Here is a 23,186-nt window from a genome sequence, read left to right as displayed (position 1 = left end):
TAAATTCAATTTGTCTTTTTCGGTTAAATTACGAAATCATGACATTGGACTAACTTTCCTTTTGACTTTCCGTCAAATTTTTCCTTAACGTAGTTAATTATTTTTCCTTAAAATTCTACGTAACATTTCGTAAAATTTCTAATTGATCCACTTTTTATTTAAGGGAGAATCCGAGAAATAATCATTGAAACAAAAGTTAGTCCGAGATTGTTATTTCGTATTGTAAATGAAGGAAACAAATTATTAATTCACTTTGGTAAAAGAATAAGAAATTTAAACAATTAAACATTGAATTTGAGGATGAATTACAATTTTTCAGCAATGAGAAATAATTTATAGGTATAACAAACTAATTTCGGACAGTAAACCCTAAAAAAATTTTTTTCACAACAAAATATTTTATAAAAAATTTTTTTTTGAAATTTTCTGGTGTGTTTTTTGGCCCCTGCAGATTTTTGAAAAAGAAATATAAAAAAATCAAGGCGGGTGTAATTTTAACTCACTGGAACGTTTGAAAAAAAATAAAAAGTGAATTTTAATCAGCATCGAAATCATACTAAGAATATAACGATTGGTAGTAAATTTTTCGATTCAGAAGAGTGTTTTCGGACCCAAAAATCAGCTAAATTTGAAAAAACGCTACCATTTTGATATTTCTTGACAAACAAATTTTCTTTCATTTCACATACTTAGTAGTTTCGATGCTAATTGAAACCGACTTTTTTTAAATTTTGATGCCCAAAAAATAAGCCAGAAAATTAAAATAAATTTATTTTGTAAAATATTTTATTATGAAAATAAAAAGTTTTATTTAGATATTTCTTTTTATTTAAAAAAAAATGCATTTAAAAAAGTATTTTGTAGGGTTTACTGTCCCGTTAATAAACGTTTTTTTGCAATGAAAAAATTGTAAATTTCATTTAAATTCAAAAATGTTTGTTTAAAATACTAAAAATTAAATTCTTGACCCTTTTGCCAAAACGAGTTTTGAAATTTAATTTGCTCTTCATTTTTAAAAATAGGAAATTATTGGTATTGGACTATAATTTTTCTATTTACTGTCCGAATCTTCCTCAAATAAAATCTAATCTAATCGAAATTTAATCTAACGGAATTTTAGTGAGTCGAAACTTTAAAATGTCAGAATTTCCATTCCATCGAATTTTTATTTGCACGAATTGGCATAAAAATTCTCAAAATAACGAAATATCAATTGGAAGCAATTTCGGCAAAAAGAGTTCGGCTCAAAATTCGAACAAATAAAGATTCGATAGAATGAAAATTTTTGCACTAAAAGTTCGATTCTAAAATTATGTCCTAACAATTTTTTCAAAGGTTTTAATTAAAAAAAAAGAGATACGAACAAATTTTTAACTTTAGAAAAAAGAAAAAATTTTGAGACAAGTATAGAATAAGTGCGAATTTCTTCTCTAAAAAGTAAAAAGCCGAAAGAATAGTTTTTGACGCTTAGTGTCGACGCTAACTTCAACCACATTGCAAATTGTGTTAAATGAAGTTTCTGACAAATTGAAATTCGATTCGATCAAGTTTCTTTTAAGGAGAGGTTTCTTTATATTTTTAACTATATCAAGAAAATGATTTAAATCTTTCATAAAATTATTTTTGTAGTAATTTTTTGAGAGGAATTCAATTGTCATAAAATAAAATCAATCGGAAATTATTCTAATACTGTTTGAATTTTTATTTTTCTTAAAAATTGATGGATTTTAAAATTCATTCGTAATTTTGTAGAAAATACGATTTTGTATCCACAAAAATATTGACGAATGAAAAAATTGATTTTTACAATTTTTGAAGCATTTTTTTTGGGAAAAAACATTGTTTTTAGATTGAAAATGCTAAAAAAAAATACCATTGTTATTCAATTTTTTTGTTTGGAAATTCACTTGTGACACGTTCCCAAGAAAGGTACCTAAGAAGCAAATATTTTAAACTTATGTTTATAATTTTCTGATTAAAAATACAAAAAGAAAATTAATAAGTAGTAAAAATTATTGATGTCTGAAGCTTTATAAAATCCGAAATATTCAATAAAAACTAGTTTCAAATTTACATAATTAAAAGGAATCACTTAATTAAGGTAAAAATAACGTAACCATAACCTTAAAGTGATTTGCTTCTTAGGTACTTTTCTTAAGAGCGCGTATTTTTCTAACTAATTTCAGATCATAATTTTTATATATATATAAAAAATAAAAAATATAAAAACATGATTTAAAATTAGTTTAAAAAAAAACGAATTTTCAATTGAAAAAATGAATAGTAATTGTATTTTTTTTATCATTTTCAGCCTAAAAACAATTTTTTTTTCAAAAAAAATGCTTCAAAAATAGCAAAAATTGAATTCCTCTGAAAAAATTAATAAAAATTTAAGTTTGAATGTAATTTTTGTTTAAACTAACAATTTTCTAAATCCAAACAACCGAAAAATTAAAAATAATAAAAATTTAATTTTATCGAAGATTTAAATCATTATCTTGACATAGTTAAAAATTTAGGTGAAAACTCCCCTTAAATGAAAAGATTAGGAATTAAAAATTTGCCAATTGAAAATTCTGTCAAAAGGAATCAAATAAAAAATTCGGCGACCTCATATTCTCTTGAGTAAAATTTTTACTGAGTAATAATCTTCTGAGCAAAAAACCATGTTCGTTTAAAAAAATGTTTCTAGAACGATGTCCGACAAATATTGTTCCAAAACATTTTAAGAACATGGATGTTCAAATAATGTTCTAGAAAATTATTTAACAGACCTGAAATGATCTAAAAACGTTCTAAGGAAGTTTTCGGAGCGAGCATAATTTTTGCCCACGGAAAATTCGCGTGAAATTAAAATTGAAAGAAAAGCTGTAGGAAAATTCTAATAAAATTCTGTCTAATAAATATTTTAACAAATAATTTTAATGAGATATTCATGCGCCCTGAGGAGGTTTCGACGGACCAACCAAGTCAAAATTGTTGCCGTCCGTCGATTTTGTTCCTCCCTAAAATAATGTGCAATTAAAGTCGAGAAATATTCTGCGAGCAAAATGTCCCAAAAAAATTGTCACGCTTGTCGCACCGATCAGCAGTGTTGAGAAAAAGGGGCGTCGTACACTTGCACCAATGGAGAAAATTAAAACTAAAAAAAAGAGAAAAAAAACGGTTTTTTTTCTAACAGAGAACGTGTGTGTCCCGCTACGTTGCAGATTTTCTGGGTCTTTAAAAAAGACGTTTTCTACGTATCAGATTTTCTACGTTCGACGCAATTCTTGTTTATCATGCCATAAAATTATAAGTAGATGAAATCTACAAATTTCGTCTGTGCAAATTCCAAGTACGAAGCACATTATTGCAGATTACAAGTTTCGTGTCGCTTTTGTGTCGGGGATGATTGATTCTAGTTGTGAAATGGTAAACGTTGTTAAACTTTTGCTTTACTTTTTTCGACTATATTTGTAAATAGTACGTTTTTAGTATAAAGGGTATCATAATCGAGTAAAAAGAAAAGAAAAAAGAAAATAAAAACAGACTTTATATTCTTATAAGTTGGTTGAAAATTATTCTCGAACAATGCGTAACAATCCAAATAAGCGAGTTTAAAACAATTTCCATTTTTGCTCAAATCGAAATTTTTCGCTCTTTTTGATTTGATTTTTTGATTGAAATTATTATTTTTCTTTAGTTTTTATAATTATTTTTTTGTGTGCAAAATACGTTGGGGAAATTATTGACATTATTTTGCTGATTTTAGGAATTATGAAAAAAAGAATGGGAATTTATTTACGCATGGTTCGAGATGTATGTATTTATGCTGATTTAGGACTTTATGAGAGAGAGAAAAAAATATTATTTAGCAGATTGTTTAGTAAAAGATGAGAGAGAGAGAATATGTGAAAAAAATTGTTATCTGCAAAAAGAGAGAGAAAAAAAAAAAATAACTGAAAGGAAAGTGGGAACAATGGAGTGTATGTGCAAACATTATTTGCGATATTCTATATGTGCCGAGCTAGGAGCTGCCTAAAGATTTAGTGTATTTCCTAAAATCAACATAAGGTGCCTTTTTCATTACTTTTCTTACCGATTCTCTAATCGTTGATATCGAGTTGAATTGAATTTTATTTTGAAAACGAATAAATTTAGCGTCTACCCAAAGCGATTGCACCACGATGATCTATTTCTTGTTACCTGAAATTTTGTATAATTTTCAAATAATATATTATGTCGAAATTGAAGGCATCAATTGAAGATGATGGTCAAGTTATTATTTTAAAGTTTGAAAACAATTGATTTATAGTTTAAGTGTTAAAATTAATATTATTTTGTATTTTGTCTAGGTTTAGAGAAACTTCTTGTTTTGTTTTTCCTTGAGATATTGTTAGCCAAAAAAAAGGGGAAATTCGATTGATCCTCGTCGTGATGTATTCGGATGGAAATTTACCGTTTCTTTCAGTGAATTGTTTTTTTAATGAAACTAAACATCTTTTGGATTCTCCTGGTAATGCACATTTGTCTCAAGTTTGAACAATATCAATATAATATATTGATTCAAATTGTGAATAAATATTTTCATATTTGATTAGCGAGATATTTGTTTGTTTTTATATACAACACACTTCTTTGTCTGATTTTTCTCAAATGTTATAGGCGATAATCATAATGGAATCCCCCATGAATCGTTACGACGCCTCTCTGAGAAATGAGAATAAAATAAATAATGAAGAATCGTATAGGGTTTTTTTAAAAGGGTCTCGTAAATTATTGTCAGTCGTTTATTTTTAATCCAATTTTAACTGCCTTACCTCACCGCCATGTGAATAAGAAAATATATTATTGAAAAAAAAGAAAAGAATCTGAAAATATTTTAGGTTTATCACTATTCTGAAAGAAGACTGAATAGTCATTATACCATCAATAATTTTTACAACCAGTTTATCTGGAAAGAGAAAATGACCCATATGTGCATTAATGTATATCACAAAATAAACTTCTTAAATAATTGTTCTAAAAGAAATAAAATCTTTAAATTCATGTTTTTTGCGTTTCTGCTTTTGTCAAATTAAAGCAAAATATTTTCATCAGACCCTTTTTTAACCCTTTAAAGTTTAAACCAGAGCGAATCTTTTTTTACTTTTTTTAAAACCTCATTTTAAACACCAAAACTCTATTATTAAAATAAAAACACTAAAGAAAGTACAGGGCTCGAACTAGGTCTGTAAATCCCGCAAAGGTCCGTAAATTTACTTCAAGTCCGTAAAAGTCAGTTTTTTTTAAAAAAAGATCCGTAAAGTCCGTAATTTGGTTGAACTAGAACGAAAAGTTCGTCAATTGTGTGATACAATTTGGAGAATTTTGAAGACGTTACAAATGATTGCAGAAATTTAATTACTTTCAAAAGTGATAAAATATTCTTCCTAGAAATTCAATTATATTCAAAATTTTGTTTAAATTCTCGTCAAAATTTCAATTATTTTTATAAATAATAAAATTTTTTTTCTGAAATTCAATTATTTTCAAAAGTTTTTTTTAAATTCTTGTCAAAATTTGAATTATTTTCAAAAATTTTAATAAAATTCTTTGCAAAATTTCAATTATATTTTCGAAAATATTCTTGAATTCAATGATTTTCGATATTTACACAATCTTAATAAAATTTTCTAAACGAAGACAATTATTTAAAAAAAAAGTTTAATAAAATTCTACGCAAATATTTAATTATTTTTATAAATAATAAAAATTTCACATGAATTAGATTATTTACAAATTTTTTATTTTCCTTAATTAATAATTCCATTATTTTCATAATACAAAATTTTTACAGAGATTCAATTGTTTTTATAAATAATGAAATTCTTTCTTGAAATTAAATTATTTTCATAAATAATAAAAACTCATCACCCAATTTCAATCATTTCAATAAATAATTTATTTTTGTGTTTAAATAATTGAATTTTTATAGATTCCTAGACAATAATTGAATATTAAAATCATTCTAACATAAATTTTTAGAAATAATTAAAGTTTGAACAGTTGAAAAAGTTTCAAATTAAAATCTTTGAAAATCTGAATTTTTCATACTTTTTAATTAAAAATTCTGTAAAACTGATTTGTTTTGCAAAATTTTAATTATAATTCTTTTAAAATCAGTTGAATTGTTTAATACTTACTTAATTATTAAAAATAATGGATTTATTGAAGAATTTTAGTTAAAAACACTAAAAAAAATTGAATTTTGGAAAAGTTACAAATGATTACAGAAATTTCAATTATTTTGAAAAATTTTAACAAAATTCTTGGCAAAATTTCAATTATATTCGAAAATTTCCTTCAATTAAATGATTTTCAATATTTACTATTTTAATAAAAATTTCCAAATGAAGACAATTATTTTAAAAAAAATAATAAAATTCTACGCAAACATTTAATTATTTTTATAAATAATACAAATTTTAAAGGAATTCAATTATTTAAAACTTTTTTTTATAAATTTCTTCGCAATAATACAATTATTTTTATAAATAATACAATTCTTTTTAGGAATTCAATTATTTTCATAAAAAATAAAACTCATCGCAGAGTTTCAATTATGTTTAATACAATTTTAATGGAATTCCTTAAAAAATCTAATTATTTTTAAAAATTTTGTTAAAACTCTTCAAAAGAATTAAATTATTTAAAAATTTGTTGATAAAATTCTTTATGAGAATTCCATTTTAAGAAACATTCAATTATTCAATAAATAATTTTTTTGTTTTTAAATAATTGAATTCTAGTGGAATTTTCTGTAATAAAAATTGATTTAAAAATGAGTTTCAGTTAAAATTTTAGATTATAATTGAATATTAAAAGTATTATAGCGTGAATTTTTAGAATTGAATTTTAAAAAGATTTCAAATTAAAATCTTTGAAAATCTGAATTTTTCATATTTTTAACTGACAATTCTGTGGAATTATATTTTTCGAAAAAGTTTAATTGCCTTTTTTTAAATTATTTAAAGTTTTTATTTTCTAATATATATTTAATTAAAGAATTTCCGAATAATTAAAATTTTGTAAAATTAAATTGTAAACAAATGAATTTGAAAATTCTCAAAGAATTTCAATAGAATTTCTGGAAAAATGTAATTATTCTAAAAATTTGATTAAAATTCGTCCAAAGAATTTAATTATTTAGAAATTTGTTTATAAAATTCTTTATGAGAATTTAATTTTAAGAAATATTCAATAAATTATTTATTTTTATATATTTAAATAATTGAATTCTTATAAAAATTGATTTAAAAATTAATTTCAATAAAAATTTTAGGTAAAAATTGATTATAGGTATGAAAAGCAATATAGCGAGAATTTTTATAAATATGTAATTGAATTTTGAAATTTATTTTATTAAAAAAGTTGAATTGAATATTTTTTTGAAATTATTTCAATTTTTTATTTTCCAAGAGTATTTAATTGAAGAGTTTCCGAATAACCGAAATTTCGTAAAATTGAATTGTAAACAAATGGTTTTTAAAATTCGCAAAGAACTTTTCCAAAAATTATTAAAAATAATTGATTTAAAGAAGTTTAGTTAAAATTAAAAATTGTAGAAAATAATAATAATTGAATTGAAATGATGAAAATAATTTTTACAGTAACAATATTCTTATAATATAAAATAATAATTTTATCTTTCGGACATCTTTAATTATTATAAAACATGAAGAAATTTAATTTATAGTTTTAGGTAAAATGTTCTCTTATTTGACTCAGACTGGTTCGATCCCTATTTTTTTCGAAAAATAATTCCAAATTAAATACTCAATTTTTTCCTATTTTTAAACAATTGCAAAAATAAAAAATTCAACTTTTTTCATCAAGTTCATGAACTCATTTTTTTACAGCATTACATGTAGGTTAAAACAATTTTTAATCAAGAACAGTATTCTTAAACCTTTTAACTTCCTCCGCATGATTAATATTTAAACGATTTAAACAGCATTTATTTATTATTTATTCCGAACACTAATCGAAAGTAGGTACTTAACCGGCCTCACGACTTATTTTCTTATTCCTAAAAAAGAACAAAAATTTCTACTTTCTTCAGATTCTTATTAAAAATTAGACCCAAAATATAACCATACTTATTTTTTTTCCTATTTTCTACTCAAAATTATTTTTTTGTTTATAAAAAAAGGCTGAGATCCGAGTGATGGAGTGTATGGACTATGGAGTGACCTCAATATATATGTGTGCTTTTGTCACGTGACTCTTGAATAGAAATTTATTTTTTTATGTGAAAAATACTAAAGAGGTATAAGTTCAAAGATATGGAAAAGTATAAGAAATACTGCAGACTTGTAGAATTTAGAAACTTTAGACGAAATTGTATAAAAATATATCAAATTATTATATTATGCGAAACACGAAATAAAACATAACCTATAAATTTGTCGTCATTACTATACATTTTTTTGCTATATTAAGAGAGGGGGGAAAGCGAGAAGGAGAAGCAAATTCGATTATTGTTTCGAAAATTACTTTTCATAATTTTATAAAGAGAGATAAAAAACTAAGAAATTCCGTTTAATCTAAAAAAATGTCGCAAATTGAATCATAAAAGAGAAAGAATTATTTTTCTTTTATAATAATAATTTTAATTCAAACATCGATAGTGAAGATCGATCGATCGATCTCTGCCGGCAATCGAGTTTTATCTCGATTCGCGAGTTTTCGATAATGGCTTCCCAGAAGAAGGCTGGCCGCAGATAATCTCGTGTTTCCCGCCAAGTTCCGGCGGAGGCGTGCACATTTTTAGGCGCCAAGTGATACACGCTTGTTACTTTGTCCCCATATTAACAACGTGTACCAGTAATTGTTGATTTACAATCCTCCCTCAATACAGTTTGTTTCCTCAAAGAAAACAAGTCGAATTTGCCGAAAAGGAGGGAGACGCGGGCTGTGTATCCATGTTCTCGCGATGTGCCGTGAATGTTTTTTCTAGAACACGTTCAGCCGTACGTGAAATTTCTTATTGCAGTGCTGAATTTTGAACTTATGGATTATTTTGAATAACCGGCAAAATGTTAAGTGTTGCTACAGCATCGTCAGCCGTACATTGTTCTGAAGCAGCAAAATCCTCATCGAATCATTCCGGTTTGGGTAAGTAGGTTAACATGATTTCCGCTATTTCTAACACATTTATTATTGTCTATTAGTCGAAAACGCCTGAAAACGATTTTTCCTTGACGATAATTTTTACCCCTCTAAGCCCATTGCACATTATTATCATTAAAGCGGGTAATTACCCCTCTAAAAGTATCACACGAGGTGTCAAATATTTTCGATTTCTAGACGTATATACATTATACCTATATATATAGATATATACATAAAAGTAGTGTTATGTTCCCGGTATTACTTAATTCTACTAATTTTTCCGCAAGGTCAATGACATTCAGTCGTGACGTATTCAGGATTTCTTGCAAAATAATTTATAATTCTTCATTTATGTCTCACTAATCATTTTACAGGCATTTCTTAGTTTTAGAGGTGATGTTTAAGTGCCCAACTAAAAACAATATGGCAATAAATTTACCGCTAATGTCTCGTGATATTTGATCGATAGTTTCTTTTTCTTTGTTACTCAAAGTTTCTACTTGATTCAATTTTCAATTGTCATTTCTTTTTTTTTTTTCTTTCTAAAATAATATTTTTACTCAATTTTTTTAGCCTATAATTAATTATTACTTATATTTTAATTAAAATATCTTCTATATTAAAAATCGTTGTAATCCGGTAATCTATTCGCAGTTTGAAGTTAGTTACTTTTGTTTGCTTTTTGTTTCCTAATTTTTTTTTTTGATAATTTTTCTTTTTAATGTTTTGAATTTAAAAATTAATGAAAAACTTTAATTTATTGATTTTTGAAGATTAAAAAAATACCGAAAATTAATTAAATCAAATTGTTTTTAATTAAAAATAATTATTTTATAATATTTATAAATATAAATATTATATTATTTATAATAATATATTTTTTATTTCTTTAATAATTTTGAATCTGAAATAATTGAATTGAAAGACATTTATTCCAATTTTCCGAAAAAATTTAATTTCTTGCGAAAAATATAAATAAAATCTTTAAAATTATATTAATTCTTACGAGAAATTATTTAATTAAAGAAATATTAAAAATATTTAAATTATATTATAAAGAGTTTTTTCAAAATTATTGAATTTCTAAGGGGAATGTTACAATTAACATTTTTTTAAATAATTGAATTCTTTCGAGAAATGTTATTAATTATGAAAATAATTGTAATCTTAGTGGAAATTTTATTAAAATTGTATTTTTAATAAGTGAATTCTTATAGAGAATTTTATTATTTAGAAAAAAAAGAGTGAAACTTTTTCAAAGTGTTTAATTAAATTTTTGTCTTACAAAGAATTATATTAAAATTTTTCAAAATAATACAATTTTTGCAATGAGATTTATTAAAATTCTTTAAAATTTTTAAATTCCTGTGAAGAATTTTATTAATTATGAAAATAATAATTAAATTCTAAGAAATAATTCTATCAAAATTTTCCAAAGTAATTGAATTTCTGCGAAAAATTTTATTAAAATTCTTTACTTTGATTAAATTCCTGCGACATATTTTATAAATTATGAAAATAATTGAAATCTTACTAAGAATTTTATTAAATTTTCGAGAAATATAATCATAATTTTAAAAAATAATTTAATTTTTGAGAAGAATTTTATCGAATTTTTTAAAAATAATTTCATTTTTTTGAAAAATTTTATTAAATTTGTATTAAAAATAATTTAATTTTTGCAAAATATTTTATACATTATGAAAATAATTAAAACTTTGATAAAAATTTTACTAAAATTTTCAAAATAATTGAATAAATAAGAATTTAATCAAAATTTTTCAAAATATAATTAAAAATGGAATTTTTGCGAAAAATTTTATCAAATTGTTAAAAATAATTCAATTCTTTTGAGAAATTGTATTGAAAATAATTAAAATCGTGCTAAAAAATTGTTAAAAATTTTCGAAAATAATTGAATTTTTTCAAGAAATTTAATTAAAATTGTATTAAAAATATTTCAATTCTCATAAAGAATTTAATCAAAATTTTTGAAAATAAATGATTTTTTGCGAAGAATTTTGTAGAACTGTGTTAAAAATAATTGAATTCCTGCAAAATATTTTATAAATTATGAAAATAATTGAAATTTTGCTAAGAATTTTATTAAAATTTTCGAAAGTAATTGAATTTTTCCGAGGAATTTAATTAAAATTGTATTGATACTATTTCAATTATGATATGAATAATTGAATAAAAAATTTTCAAATCAATTGAATTTTAGTAAAAATTAAACATTTTATCAAATGTTTAAAAATAATTGTATTCCTTTGTTACATAAATTTAATTTTAATGAAAGTTTATTAAAAATAATAATTGTATTTCTATGCGAAGAATTTAATTAAGTTTTTGGAAAGAATAAATAATAATAATAATTAATGAGTTAATTAGTTAACAATTGAATTAATAAATAAAATTCATTTACTGATATTTATTAATTTTTTACCCACTTTTTTATAATTAAATATTTAATAAATTTAGTTAATTAATTATTTTAATTCAAATAAAATAGAGTGTTTATAATTTGGCCTAATGGCCAAATAAATATAAAACATCTTTTTTCTAAAAATTTTAATATTCTATTGGAATAATAGGTAAGAAAAATTTCACGAATACATTCGGACAAGTGGTTTTTGAATACAAAAAGTACTCTAACGTTTCGAAATTAATACGATTTGCTCTTTAGGGAGTCAATAAATAGAAAGTTTTATATTACATATCGAAGGAATGAATTCAATATTCTATATTTATTATTGTTCAAGTAAATGTGAAAGAAGTTCGAAGAAAAAAATTTGAGTGGATTACGATTTTAATGACTAATATGTATTTATTTTGAATTGCAGGGAACTCGTCGAGTTCTTGGAATTCGGATCACACATCGTTGAAGCGTAAACAAAGTCCCATTAGAGACTTGACCAGTGATTATGGCTTCAGTTCAGAAATCACTCTGACGGTGGTGACGAACGATGCGAACGGATACAAACGTCAACGCAGAGACAGCGAAAAGAGTCTCAACTCCAGCGTCACGCTGAGATACAAGGACCCCAAAACCAAGGCACCGACAGAGAAAATGCTCGACAACAACGTGAGGCACTCGTTCGACGCCTCCAGCGAACTGTCCACTTGTCCAAAAGAGTCGAATGATTGCTACCAGAGGTTCAACAGACCCGAGATCACAATTTACCAGAAGAAGGAGAGCGAGAAGCAACCCCCACAAGCGGTCGCCTCGACGTCCTCCAAGGCGGCGGCAGTTACTCATCAAGGGGCCGAATGTTCTCGAACCGTCTTCAAGGTTTCAAGGGAAGTCGACATCATTTCCCCGAAGTCGAGCCAGAAGGTGATCGAGGCTGCCATAAAACAAGTACCTGACCACAATGACAACACCTCCCCGAAGAGTTCAAGCAAATTTGACGCAAACAACAATCCAAAGACGCCAATAACCCGGAGGCTGAACAATGCCCTGGCCCTCCTGCAGAGCCTGGATAAGCCGTCGACTTCCACCCCCGCGAAGGCCGCGGTCAGTGACAAGCTGCCGATTCTGCGGTCCACTTCCAGGGAGAAGATCGACAACAACAATCAGTGGAGCGAGGAGATTTTCACCACTGACAACTGCATGCAGAGCATCTCGTCCTCCATCCCCTTCTCGGACATTGAGAATGACTTCGACAATTCCTATTACACAATGGGTTTCCCCAATCCTCCGGGAGAAAATAGATGCTGGGTCAATGCCACCGTACACGCACTTTTCGCTCTGCCTTTCACCGACAGTCTCGACCGCATGAATCTCTCGGAATGCACGTCATTGATGAAAACTCTTATTCTCATGCAAGCCCTTTGGAGAAAGGGGGAGAGCGAGAAGCACAATATATACAGTATGCTGAGGTACGTCAACTTCACAACAAATCAATAATAATAATAATAATAATAATAATTACTGACAAGAGCAATTCACGTAAAAAAATCAAGTAAAAATTGTCATTTTTGGGAGAAACGTATCAAAATTGTTGCGGTGCAACGTTTCCAAACGTTTTATATCTCAATTTGATATTCTTAGAAAAAATTGGGTAATTTAAACAAAACTTAGGGGAAAAAAAGTCAGGGATTTTTATTAAAAGCACTGGAAAAAATTAGAGAATAAGTTTTAGAATTTATAAGAAAATTCTGAATTTTGGTGTCTTTTTTGTTTGCCTCACAAACTATAAAATACAAAACTTTCAATTTTTTCTGTTTCTGACAATAATTTATTTTTCAATAACGTAATTCTTCAAGAACTATCATAAAATTATTACTTAGAAATTATTTAATGAATAATTTTATTACTTAAAAATTTTCAAAATTAATTAGATTTCAAAAGAGTTCCGTTTCAAATCTGCATAAATAGATCAACTTCAAAGGGTTCAATATGAAATCTTTAAAAATTTCAATTTTTAAATGAATAGAAATTTTAAGAACAACTGATTACAGAACTTTAATTATTTTCAAAAATTTATAAACATTCTCGTCAAAATTTCAATTATATTTATAAATAATACAATTCTTCTGCGAAATTCAATTATTTTCAAAAAATTTAATAAAATTCTTGGCAAAATTTCAATTATTTTCAAAAATTTTCCATATTTCAATTATTTTCAATATCTACTATTTTAATAAAATTTTCCAAAAGAATTTCAATTATTTAAACGAAATTTTAATAAAAATTTCACAGGTATTCAATTACTTACCAATTTTTTATAAATTTCTTCGAACCAATTCAATTATTAATTTTTTAATGAAGTTTCTCGAAAGAATTCAAAAATATTTAGAGAATTGAAAAAATATGTAGTTCTAAGAAATTCAATTATTTTGAAAAATTTTAAATAAAATTCTTTTAAAAATTCAATTCTTTAATACATGTTGTCAAAATTCTTTACAAGATTTAGTTAATAAAATTGCAATTTTAATAAAATCTTCCTATTCAATTCAATTATTTTCAATACAATTCTTCTTCAGAATTCAATTATTTTCACAAATAATACATTTTTTTTTATGGGAATTCAATTATTTGAAAAGAATTTGAATAAAATTCTTCGTAAGAAATCAATTATTTTTATAAATTCAATAAAATTTTTCTCGAGAATTCAATTTTTTCAAAAATTTTAAGATAAAATGCTTTATAAATTTTAAAAATTATAATAAAATTGACTATAGAATACAATTATTTTCGTAAAATATAACATTCCTTATAGGAATTACAATTTTACTGTCAAAAATTTCAAAATTCAATTATTTTCTTAAAAAATAAAATTCTTCGAAGCAATTCAATTATTTAAGAAATTTTAATTAAATTCTTACAAAGAATTCAATTTTTTTCAAAAATAAAACTTTTCACAAGAATTCAATTATTTAAAAAAAAAATTTATTAAAATTCTTCGTCAGATTTCAATTATTTTCAATTTTTTAATGAAATTTTGTCGATGGAATTTCATTATTTTCAAAATGTTATAAATAAAAAAATTCTGAGAAATTCAATTATTTAAAAAATTTGACTAAAATTCTTCACAAGAAATTAATTTAATATCATTAATAATAATTTTTTTCTCCGGAATTCAATTATTTTTACAAATAAATTTCATCACAGGAATTCAATTCTTTAAAAATTCTTTTAATAAAATTCGACTTATATTAAAAAAATGCGACTTTTTCGACTTTTCTTCTAAATTTTGCAACAAAATACCACATTTTTTTAGTATAAAATGCAACCTATTTCGATTTTTATATAGTGTGAAAAGTATAACTATAAACAAATGTTTGAAAAGTTACTTTGTGAAAATTTTTCTAATTAAATTTTTAAAATATGCAATTAAAAAGATTTTGAATAATTGAAATTTTGTAAAATTTAATTAAAAATAATTATTTTTTTCAAGTATTTTGTTAGAATTTTTAAAAATCAACTTTTGAAGAATTTTAATTGCAAATTTTAAAAATAATTGAATTCTCAAAAATTTTAATGGAAAATCTTCAATTGTAAATTTAATAAAAATGAAAATTAGGTTGTAAAAATTTTTAAAACAACTAATTCTCAGAATTTTTTTATTCTAATTTTTAAAAATTTAATTACTTTCAATATTTTTAAAAATTCAAATAAATACAAAAAAAACATTAAAATTTTTTTAGAATCATTTTTAACATTTTGGAGAAAATAATCATATTCAAAATTTTCAATTAAAATTCTTTAAAAAATTAATTTTTTTTAAAATTATACAAAACTTCTTTTTAGAAATTCAATTAATTTTCGAAAAATTACATTAAAATATTTATAAAAAACTAATTCTTCAAATTGTTTTATCATGATTTTTAAGATTCAATTACCTTCGAACAAAGTAAATTAAAATGTTTTTAAATTTACTTTTTTAGACTTATTAAAATGTCGGAGAAATCATTTATAATTAAAATTCTTCAAAAATTTGATTATTTTTTAATTTATATTTTTTAAAAACTTAATTATTTTGAAAAGATTTTATCAAATTTCAATTATTTTTTAAAGATTTTACCAAATTTCAATTTTTTCAACATATTTTTATTGTCAGGGTGGCCGCATGTCAGTAAAGTCTGGGAAATATCAAGAAAAAAATTTTTTGTCAGGGAAATTTAGAAAATTGAGGTTTTTTTCGACTTATTTTTAAAAATTGCGACTTTCTCGACTTTTCTTCCAAATATTGCAACAAAATATCATATTTTTTAGTATCAAATGTAACTCATTTCGATTTTTATAGTGCGAAAAATAAATATAAACATATTTTTCAAAAATTGTTTTTTAATCATTTTTCTATTTAAATTTTCGAAGTATACAATTAAAAAAATTTTAAATAATTGAAATTTTGTAAAATTTAATTAAAAATAATTAATTTTTTTCAAGTATTTTGTTAAAATTTTTGAAAATCAACTTTTAAAGAATTTTAATTCCAAATTTTGAAAATAATTGAATTATCAAAAATTTTAATGAAAAATCTTTAAACGTAAATTTAAAAATGAAAATTAGCTTTTAATTTTTTTAAATTTAGTATTTTTAGTACTTTCAATTACATAATTTTTGAAAATTCAGTACAAAAACTCTTAAGAAATTGAATTGTTTTCGAAAAATTACATTAAAATATTTATAAAAGCTACTTAATTCTTAGAACTTTTTTTATCATAATTTTTTAAGATTTAATTATCTTTGAATAAAGTAAATAAATATGTATGTACTTTTTTTGAGTTATTAAAATTTCGGAGAAATCATAGTCATATTTTCAATTTAAATTCTTTAAAAATTTGAATATTTCTATATTTTGAAAATATTATACCTTTAAGAAAAAAACATGGACAGTTACAATTATTGTAAAAAATTGAATTTTTGTATTTAAATAATTTAATTCTCAAAGAACTTTCGAGAAATTATTTAAAATAATTGATTTAGAGATGAAGTTTAGTTGAGAATTATAGAAAATATTTGAATTCAGGAAGGGTTATAATTGTAATTGTTAGAAATTATTAAATTTCATGAATTTTACTCATTTTCCGTAAACTTTCATATTTTCCTGTGAAAAAAATTTTGTCAGAAAAAATAATTTTAATGTCACTAAATTGTCATGGAAATGTCAAGGAAATTGATAAACTGAAACTTGTGACCACTCTGAAATCAATAAAAATAATAATAATTGAGGCTCCTGATCTTAATAGGGCACTTTCAGCATTGATTTTAAATGGTAAAAGTGCCCTTTTAAGATCCGGAGCCTCAATTAGGAACCAAAAAGATTGCAAAATTAGTATTTTTGTTTAAAGTTTTAAATTCAAAAAAGTTAAAAAGAATAAATATGTTTCAGAGATAATATAATGAATATCAGAATATAATAATTATTAGTTGTTGTTTATTTGACAAGAGTTTGAAGCACAAATCTTCAAACAAAAATTTTATAAATATGTAAAAATTGATTAAAGTTAGCTTCAAAAAATTATAATAAAATTTTTTTTTAAATGTAATTCTTAGAATTTTCTCATCATAGTTTTTTAAAAACTAATTATTTTCAATATTTTCAACTGCGTATTTCCGAAAATTCAAATATCTACAAAAAATAATTACATTGAAAATTTTTCAAAAATTTTAATTTTTTAGTTAAAATTTTAGAAAAATTAACAATCTTTTTTAAACTATTTAATTGAAATTCTTTAAAAACACTGATTTAGTTTTCGAAATTTTCTAAAACATCTTTTAAAATATTACAATATTTTTCAAAAACTAATTCTTAGAATTTTTTACTAGAATTTTTTTAATGTCAATTGTTTTCAAAAAATAAATTAAAATTAAAGAAAATATTGTTCGACGCCCAGTGTCGACGCCAACTTCAGGGACCTCAATTATTGATAAAAAAATCCAATTAGCTACAAATTTGCTTTTCACGTTTATTTTTTTATCACCTTAACGGGAAAGAATTCACCTTTTTCAAAGAAAAAAATCTCTGAATATATTTTAAAAATTGTTTAAATATATATATATAATAATAAGAAAATCATTTTCAGGAAATTCAAAGAAGAGTTAATAGTTTTAGACGACTCTTACCCATCTGAAAGGCAGCAGGATGTGTCTGAGTTTCTAATGAAATTACTGAACCATTTTAAAACGTTTTTCGAGAAGAGAGAATCGAGTGAGGCAAAAATACAAGAGATCGAAAATATGCCGGAAAACCCACAGGACCAGAGAAAATCAAAGACAACTCCTGACTCAAGTAAACGCCGACCCCTAGTGGAACTGAGAGAGAACAGCAATCTTTTCGAACCTGGTGCGAGTCAGAAGTCAAACAAAGTTGAAAGGCTACCGAACGGCGTTGAGGATTCAAAGGAGAATTTGGACGAGTCGATAAAGAATCCTGTGGACGACTACTTCCTACTTCCAATCGTGGACCAGTATTCTTGCAAGGGATGCAGTGAGAAGAAACAAAAGCGCGTTGACAATTTGGTTGTTTTCATTCAAGTACCACCAGAGAGTAAGGACGTGCCCGTCAACGTGGAGGATGCGATTGCTCGGAATTTCACAACCGAAGAGAGGAGGGTAACTTGCGATCATTGCAAGCACAAATTCCAGGATGTGCGAACGGCTTTCAGCAACTATCCTAAAGTCCTCACAGTTCACGTTCATCGATACGGAATTGGCGAACACGGCACCAGGAAAATTAGCAACGCACTTAGTATTCCAGAACAACTTGTACTTAAACCCTCTCTTATGTGAGTATTATTTTGCATTTTCACTTTCGCTTCACTTCAAAAATAGTATTTATAACTAATTTATTAATTCAACTTGCTGTCAAAAGTTACTTACTTTCTCTTACTATAGTTTGTCCCAAAAAATCTTTCATGCCACTTTTGCAACTACATATTCTTCATTTCATCCGGCAGCTAATTTTAAAACTGAATTTAATTTTTATACTTTACTTTTGTTCTACACAAATTTTATTTTGGCACTTAATTCTTTTTCTAGAACTCATTCAATATATTTTTAAAATCATGTTCAGATTTCACAATAAATCCATGCTTCGCACTCATCTACTAAAACCTACTATTTACTACTTTTTCTTACGTTATGCTACTATTTGGATACTTTTTTAGATTTCAATTTTTCAGATTCAATTATTTTCAAAAAATATTACAAATTCAATTATTTTCAATATCTAGTATTTTCATGAAATTTCGCAAAACAATTCAATTATTTTAAAAAAAAAATTGATAAAATTCATCCAAAATTCAATTATTTTCATAAATAATAAAATTTTCACAGGAATTCAATTAATTAAAAATAGCATTTTCGAAAAAATCAATTATTTGACAAAATTTTTATACAATTCTTCACAATAATTCAATTACTTTCACTGATAATAACTTTTTCATGGAAATTCAATTTTTTTTTTTAAATTTGTTAACAAAATTCTAAACAAGAATTCAATAATTTTCATAAATAATAAAACTTATCAAAGAATTTAAATTATTTTTAATAATAATATAACTAATACTACTTTTAAAATTCTTATGAAGAATTCAATTATTTTCAAAAATAACAAAATTTTTCACAGAAATTCAATTCTTTTTAAACATTTTAATAAATTTTTTCACAATAATTCAATTATTTTCATAAATAATAAAATTCATCGCAGGATTTCAATTATTTTTAATACAATTTTAAAGAAATGGCTCAAAAAATGGAATTAATCTTAAAAATTTGATTTCAATTCCTCGAAAAAATCAATTATTTACAAAAATATTAGAATATTTCACAGAAATTCAATTATTTTCAAATATTTTAATAAAAGTGTTCGAAAGAAATCAATTATTTTAAATACAATTTTAATTAATTTTTTTTTTAAATTCAATTATTCTTTTAGATTTTAATAAAATTCTTCCCAAGAATTCAATTATTTTTTACATAAATAATTCTTCGAAAGAATTCAATTATGTCGATAACTAACAAAATTATTTCCAAAAATTCAATTAATGAGTTTATAATGCCTCAATAATAAAATCAATAATTTAATTAAAATTATTGATATAAAATTAAACTCTTTTAAACAATTTTATTTATTATTTTATTTTAATAATTTTAATTGGAAAATTTTAAAATCATTGAAATTTACAAAGAATTTTGTCAAAAGCTTTTGAGAATAATTGAATTTTTTAGAAAAATTTTATTAAAATTCCTCGTATCTACGAACTTATGTAAATTTTTTTCGAAATACATAATTGAATTTGTATTTTTATAAATTTTATTCTTTTATTATTATTTTTATCTATTATTTTTATAAATAATAAAAGTTTAAAAATTAAATTTCAAAAGATTCTTCAATTGAAATCTTTGAAAATTTTAATTGAAAAGCTGTAATAACATTTAAATTTTTTATTTCGAAATACATTCGATTCAAATTTTAAATAATTTTGTTTTTAAAATTTCAATATACAAATGATTTCAATTCCTCGAAAAAATCAATTATTTAAAGAAATATTTCTTTAAAATTCTTTGAAAGAATTCAATTATTTACAAAAATATTATAATTTTTCAGAGGAATTTAATTATTTTAGAAAAAAAAGTTAATAAAGTACCACACAGACATTCAATTATTGTCAAAAATTTTAATAGAATAATTCTTTGTAAAATTCAATTGTTTTTAAAAACTTTTCGCAATTCAATGATTTTCAAGATCTACTATTTTCATAAAATTTCCAAACTGAATTCAATTACTAAAAATTTTTTTGTATAAGTCTTAGTAAGGGATCGTTCACAAACTACGTCACACTCCTAAGGGTGGATAATAAAAATTTCTCAGGAATTCAGTTATTTAAATTAGAATTGGCATAAAGTTAGTCGAAAGAAATCAATTAGGGAGCGTTCACAAATGATGTCACGCTTTTGGGGGTAGGGGGGGGGGGTGTCATACTAAACGTGACACAATGTATTTTTCTCATGTGAAATTGCAAAAATTGCGTGACAGGGGTAGGGGGGGGGGTGAAAATCTCTAAAAATTGCGTGACATCATTTGTGAACGCTCCCTTATTTAAAATTTTGTATAAAATTTTTGGTAAGAATTAAATTATTTTTATAAATAATTAAATTCTTACATAAATAATAAAATTCGTTGCAGAAATTCAATTTACTTTCAGGATAAGAAAGAAGTAAATATTCTTGATGAAAATAGAATGGAATTTTTGTCAGTTTTGTGAAGTATCTAAAACGAGTTTCTCTGGTGGTCCAGTTTAATTTTTGAATACCTACTTTTTTAGTTTAAAAGCTACTTTTTTCTACTTTTTTAAAATTATTTTATTTACTTTTTTTTAATTATCGAGTGCGAAGTCTGAAAAATCTATAAGAAACATGCAGTGCCATTTTTTTTTTCAAAAAGTAGTTAAAATTTGGGCCAAAAAATCAAACTTTTAGGACAAAAGGGAATAATTAATTTATTAATGGACATATTTTTTAACCAATAATTTTACTTTTATCGAACTCTGTATTTAATATGAAAATTCGAATTCTTTATCAAAAACCGAGCCAACTTTACTTGATAAAAATAATTTAAGGTTTTTCTAAACGTATTAGAACATTTTTTCTAACTTTTGTGTTTAATTAATGAAGAAATTGCTTCAATTTGAAAATTGTCCAAATACTAATAATTATTTTTAAAAAATAAAAATGTTCTGTTTGTAAATATTGTGTATAATGAAAAACTATTTTTCTTTTTAGGATCGAAGGCTTCGACGCCGATGAAATATATAAGCCCGTCTGTATAATTTCACATGTCGGTGAAAATGTGGACTGCGGACATTACACAAGTTACGTCGAACACGAGGGACAGTGGTACTACTACAACGACATGTCCGTCTCTCCCATGACGAGCAGTCAAGTCTTTGCAGCAGCTGAAACAACTGCCTATCTGATATTCTTCGTCAATGTTAATCTGCTGGAGAAACAGCACACTGAAGTCTTCAAAATTAATTTCAATTAACGTTACTATCATTAATTTACAGAGTTAATATTCAAGTATTAAATCAAACAATGCAGGTATTTTGTTTATTTCTTGTTTTTTTCTTTTCATTCTTTTTTCCAAGTTTCATCTTTTCATTCTAGATAAGATTACCTGCAAAAATCTTCTATTTGCATTGATATCTTTTTCCCCTTGAGCAAAAAGAAGTTAATGCAAAGTCTGTATTTCCGTATTAGATTACACTGCCAAAAACACACACACAAAAAATCATATACTTGTTTTTTAGAAACAATAATTAATTTTTCTTTCTGTGAAATAATTTGTCAATAGGACATCTGAATAAAGTGTTGAGAGTAAACAGTTTTTCAGTTGGTAATGCTATTTAATTTTCATAATACGACATTTTTTTTATAATTCATGTCCATACTCTACGAAAGAAAAAAAATATCTGCGAAGGATATTAGAAGGAAGAAAAATTATTAGGTTTACATATAAATTTATGTATTCAAATTATGATCGATATATCAAAACATTTCTTCTTTCTAATATCGAAATAATCTTGAAAAATGAATTCACCTAATTTATGCTATTGCTTTGCTGAGAATTTGATTAAAGGATGAAATTTAAGAATTGAAATTTACAACCGAGCACAAAAAAACAAACGATCAATGGTGAGAAGACCCAGACATTTCCCGTACTTAGAGGATGATTCTGTACATTCTCGATGAAACTTTACAAGTAAGGCAAGATTGAATAATTCCTTCTATATTAAATTTATTCTCCATTTGAATAAATAGAAGCATTGTAAAGTATTTTTCTTTTCACGAATATCAGTTTTTCAGTTGAAATTTACTCAAACAGAGCGAAAAATGTTATTTTACATTTTAATGTCACGCTTAACTTTAAATGCATAGTTTAGCAAAAAGTTAAACGTGACAAATAAGCAAAAACTATTATTCAATAGAGAATCAATGGAATTTTTATATGTTTTCGATAAAATTCTCTTTAAAATTCTCCAGGTGCAATTAATCAGATTTCAATTTTTTTTAAACTTGACCAATTCGTTACTTTGTAATAATTTTGTAAACTTTTTTAATGGCGTACGGAGACGAAATACTACTTTGGCAAGTGTGTTGCCTGGAAAGAATAAATATTTCTAAGGTTTATGCAAAAAAGAAAATATAGAAAAGAAAAAGGACACAAAGTAGATGAATAATAATTAGTTATTTAGTTTCGTAAACGAAACTAAACTGAAATAAAAAAAAAATGGTAGAATTAGTTTACTATTTGTGTACATGGTGTATGATAAAAAAAGAAATAGATAACTTGAATACGAATTATAAATTATACATACATACATATATGTAAGGGACAAATACCGAAAACGAATATCATTTTATTGCAATATTCTTTTATTGCAAATTTTCAGTTGGAAGAAAATTGATAAAAAATTCCATACAAAGAACATATCCAAAGTGTCTAATATGTAGCAAGTTATCCTTCATTTCTCTAGTTTTTAAGTGCAAAAAAAAAGCAATTTAAGATTGACATCTACCTGTATATTTTATTTGT

At 24.2% G+C, this 23,186-nt stretch overlaps 1 protein-coding gene across 1 annotated transcript; it reads left to right on the top strand.

Annotated features, from left to right (window-relative positions):
- The first annotated feature begins 8,718 nt into the window (after positions 1 to 8,718).
- Positions 8,719 to 22,393, top strand: LOC122507417. Its single transcript, XM_043620117.1, has 4 exons — positions 8,719 to 9,141; positions 11,982 to 13,020; positions 17,674 to 18,375; positions 21,374 to 22,393. The coding sequence occupies exons 1-4, from the start codon at positions 9,063 to 9,065 to the stop codon at positions 21,633 to 21,635; spliced, it is 2,082 nt and encodes a 693-aa protein (XP_043476052.1). The 5' UTR covers positions 8,719 to 9,062; the 3' UTR covers positions 21,636 to 22,393.
- Positions 22,394 to 23,186: the final 793 nt, after the last annotated feature.

The sequence above is a fragment of the Leptopilina heterotoma genome, unplaced genomic scaffold (genome assembly GCF_015476425.1).
Source record: "Leptopilina heterotoma isolate Lh14 unplaced genomic scaffold, ASM1547642v1 Lhet_47, whole genome shotgun sequence".
NCBI lineage: Eukaryota > Metazoa > Arthropoda > Insecta > Hymenoptera > Figitidae > Leptopilina > Leptopilina heterotoma.
This window is presented reverse-complemented; position numbering and strand designations above follow the sequence as displayed.

Coding starts and splice junctions, on each gene's coding strand:
- LOC122507417 (XM_043620117.1), top strand. CDS start 9,063: ATGTTAAGTGTTGCTACAGCATCGTCAGCCGTACATTGTTCTGAAGCA. Junction 13,021..17,673: donor AATATATACAGTATGCTGAG/GTACGTCAACTT, acceptor AATCATTTTCAG/GAAATTCAAAGAAGAGTTAA. Junction 18,376..21,373: donor GTACTTAAACCCTCTCTTAT/GTGAGTATTATT, acceptor TTTTCTTTTTAG/GATCGAAGGCTTCGACGCCG.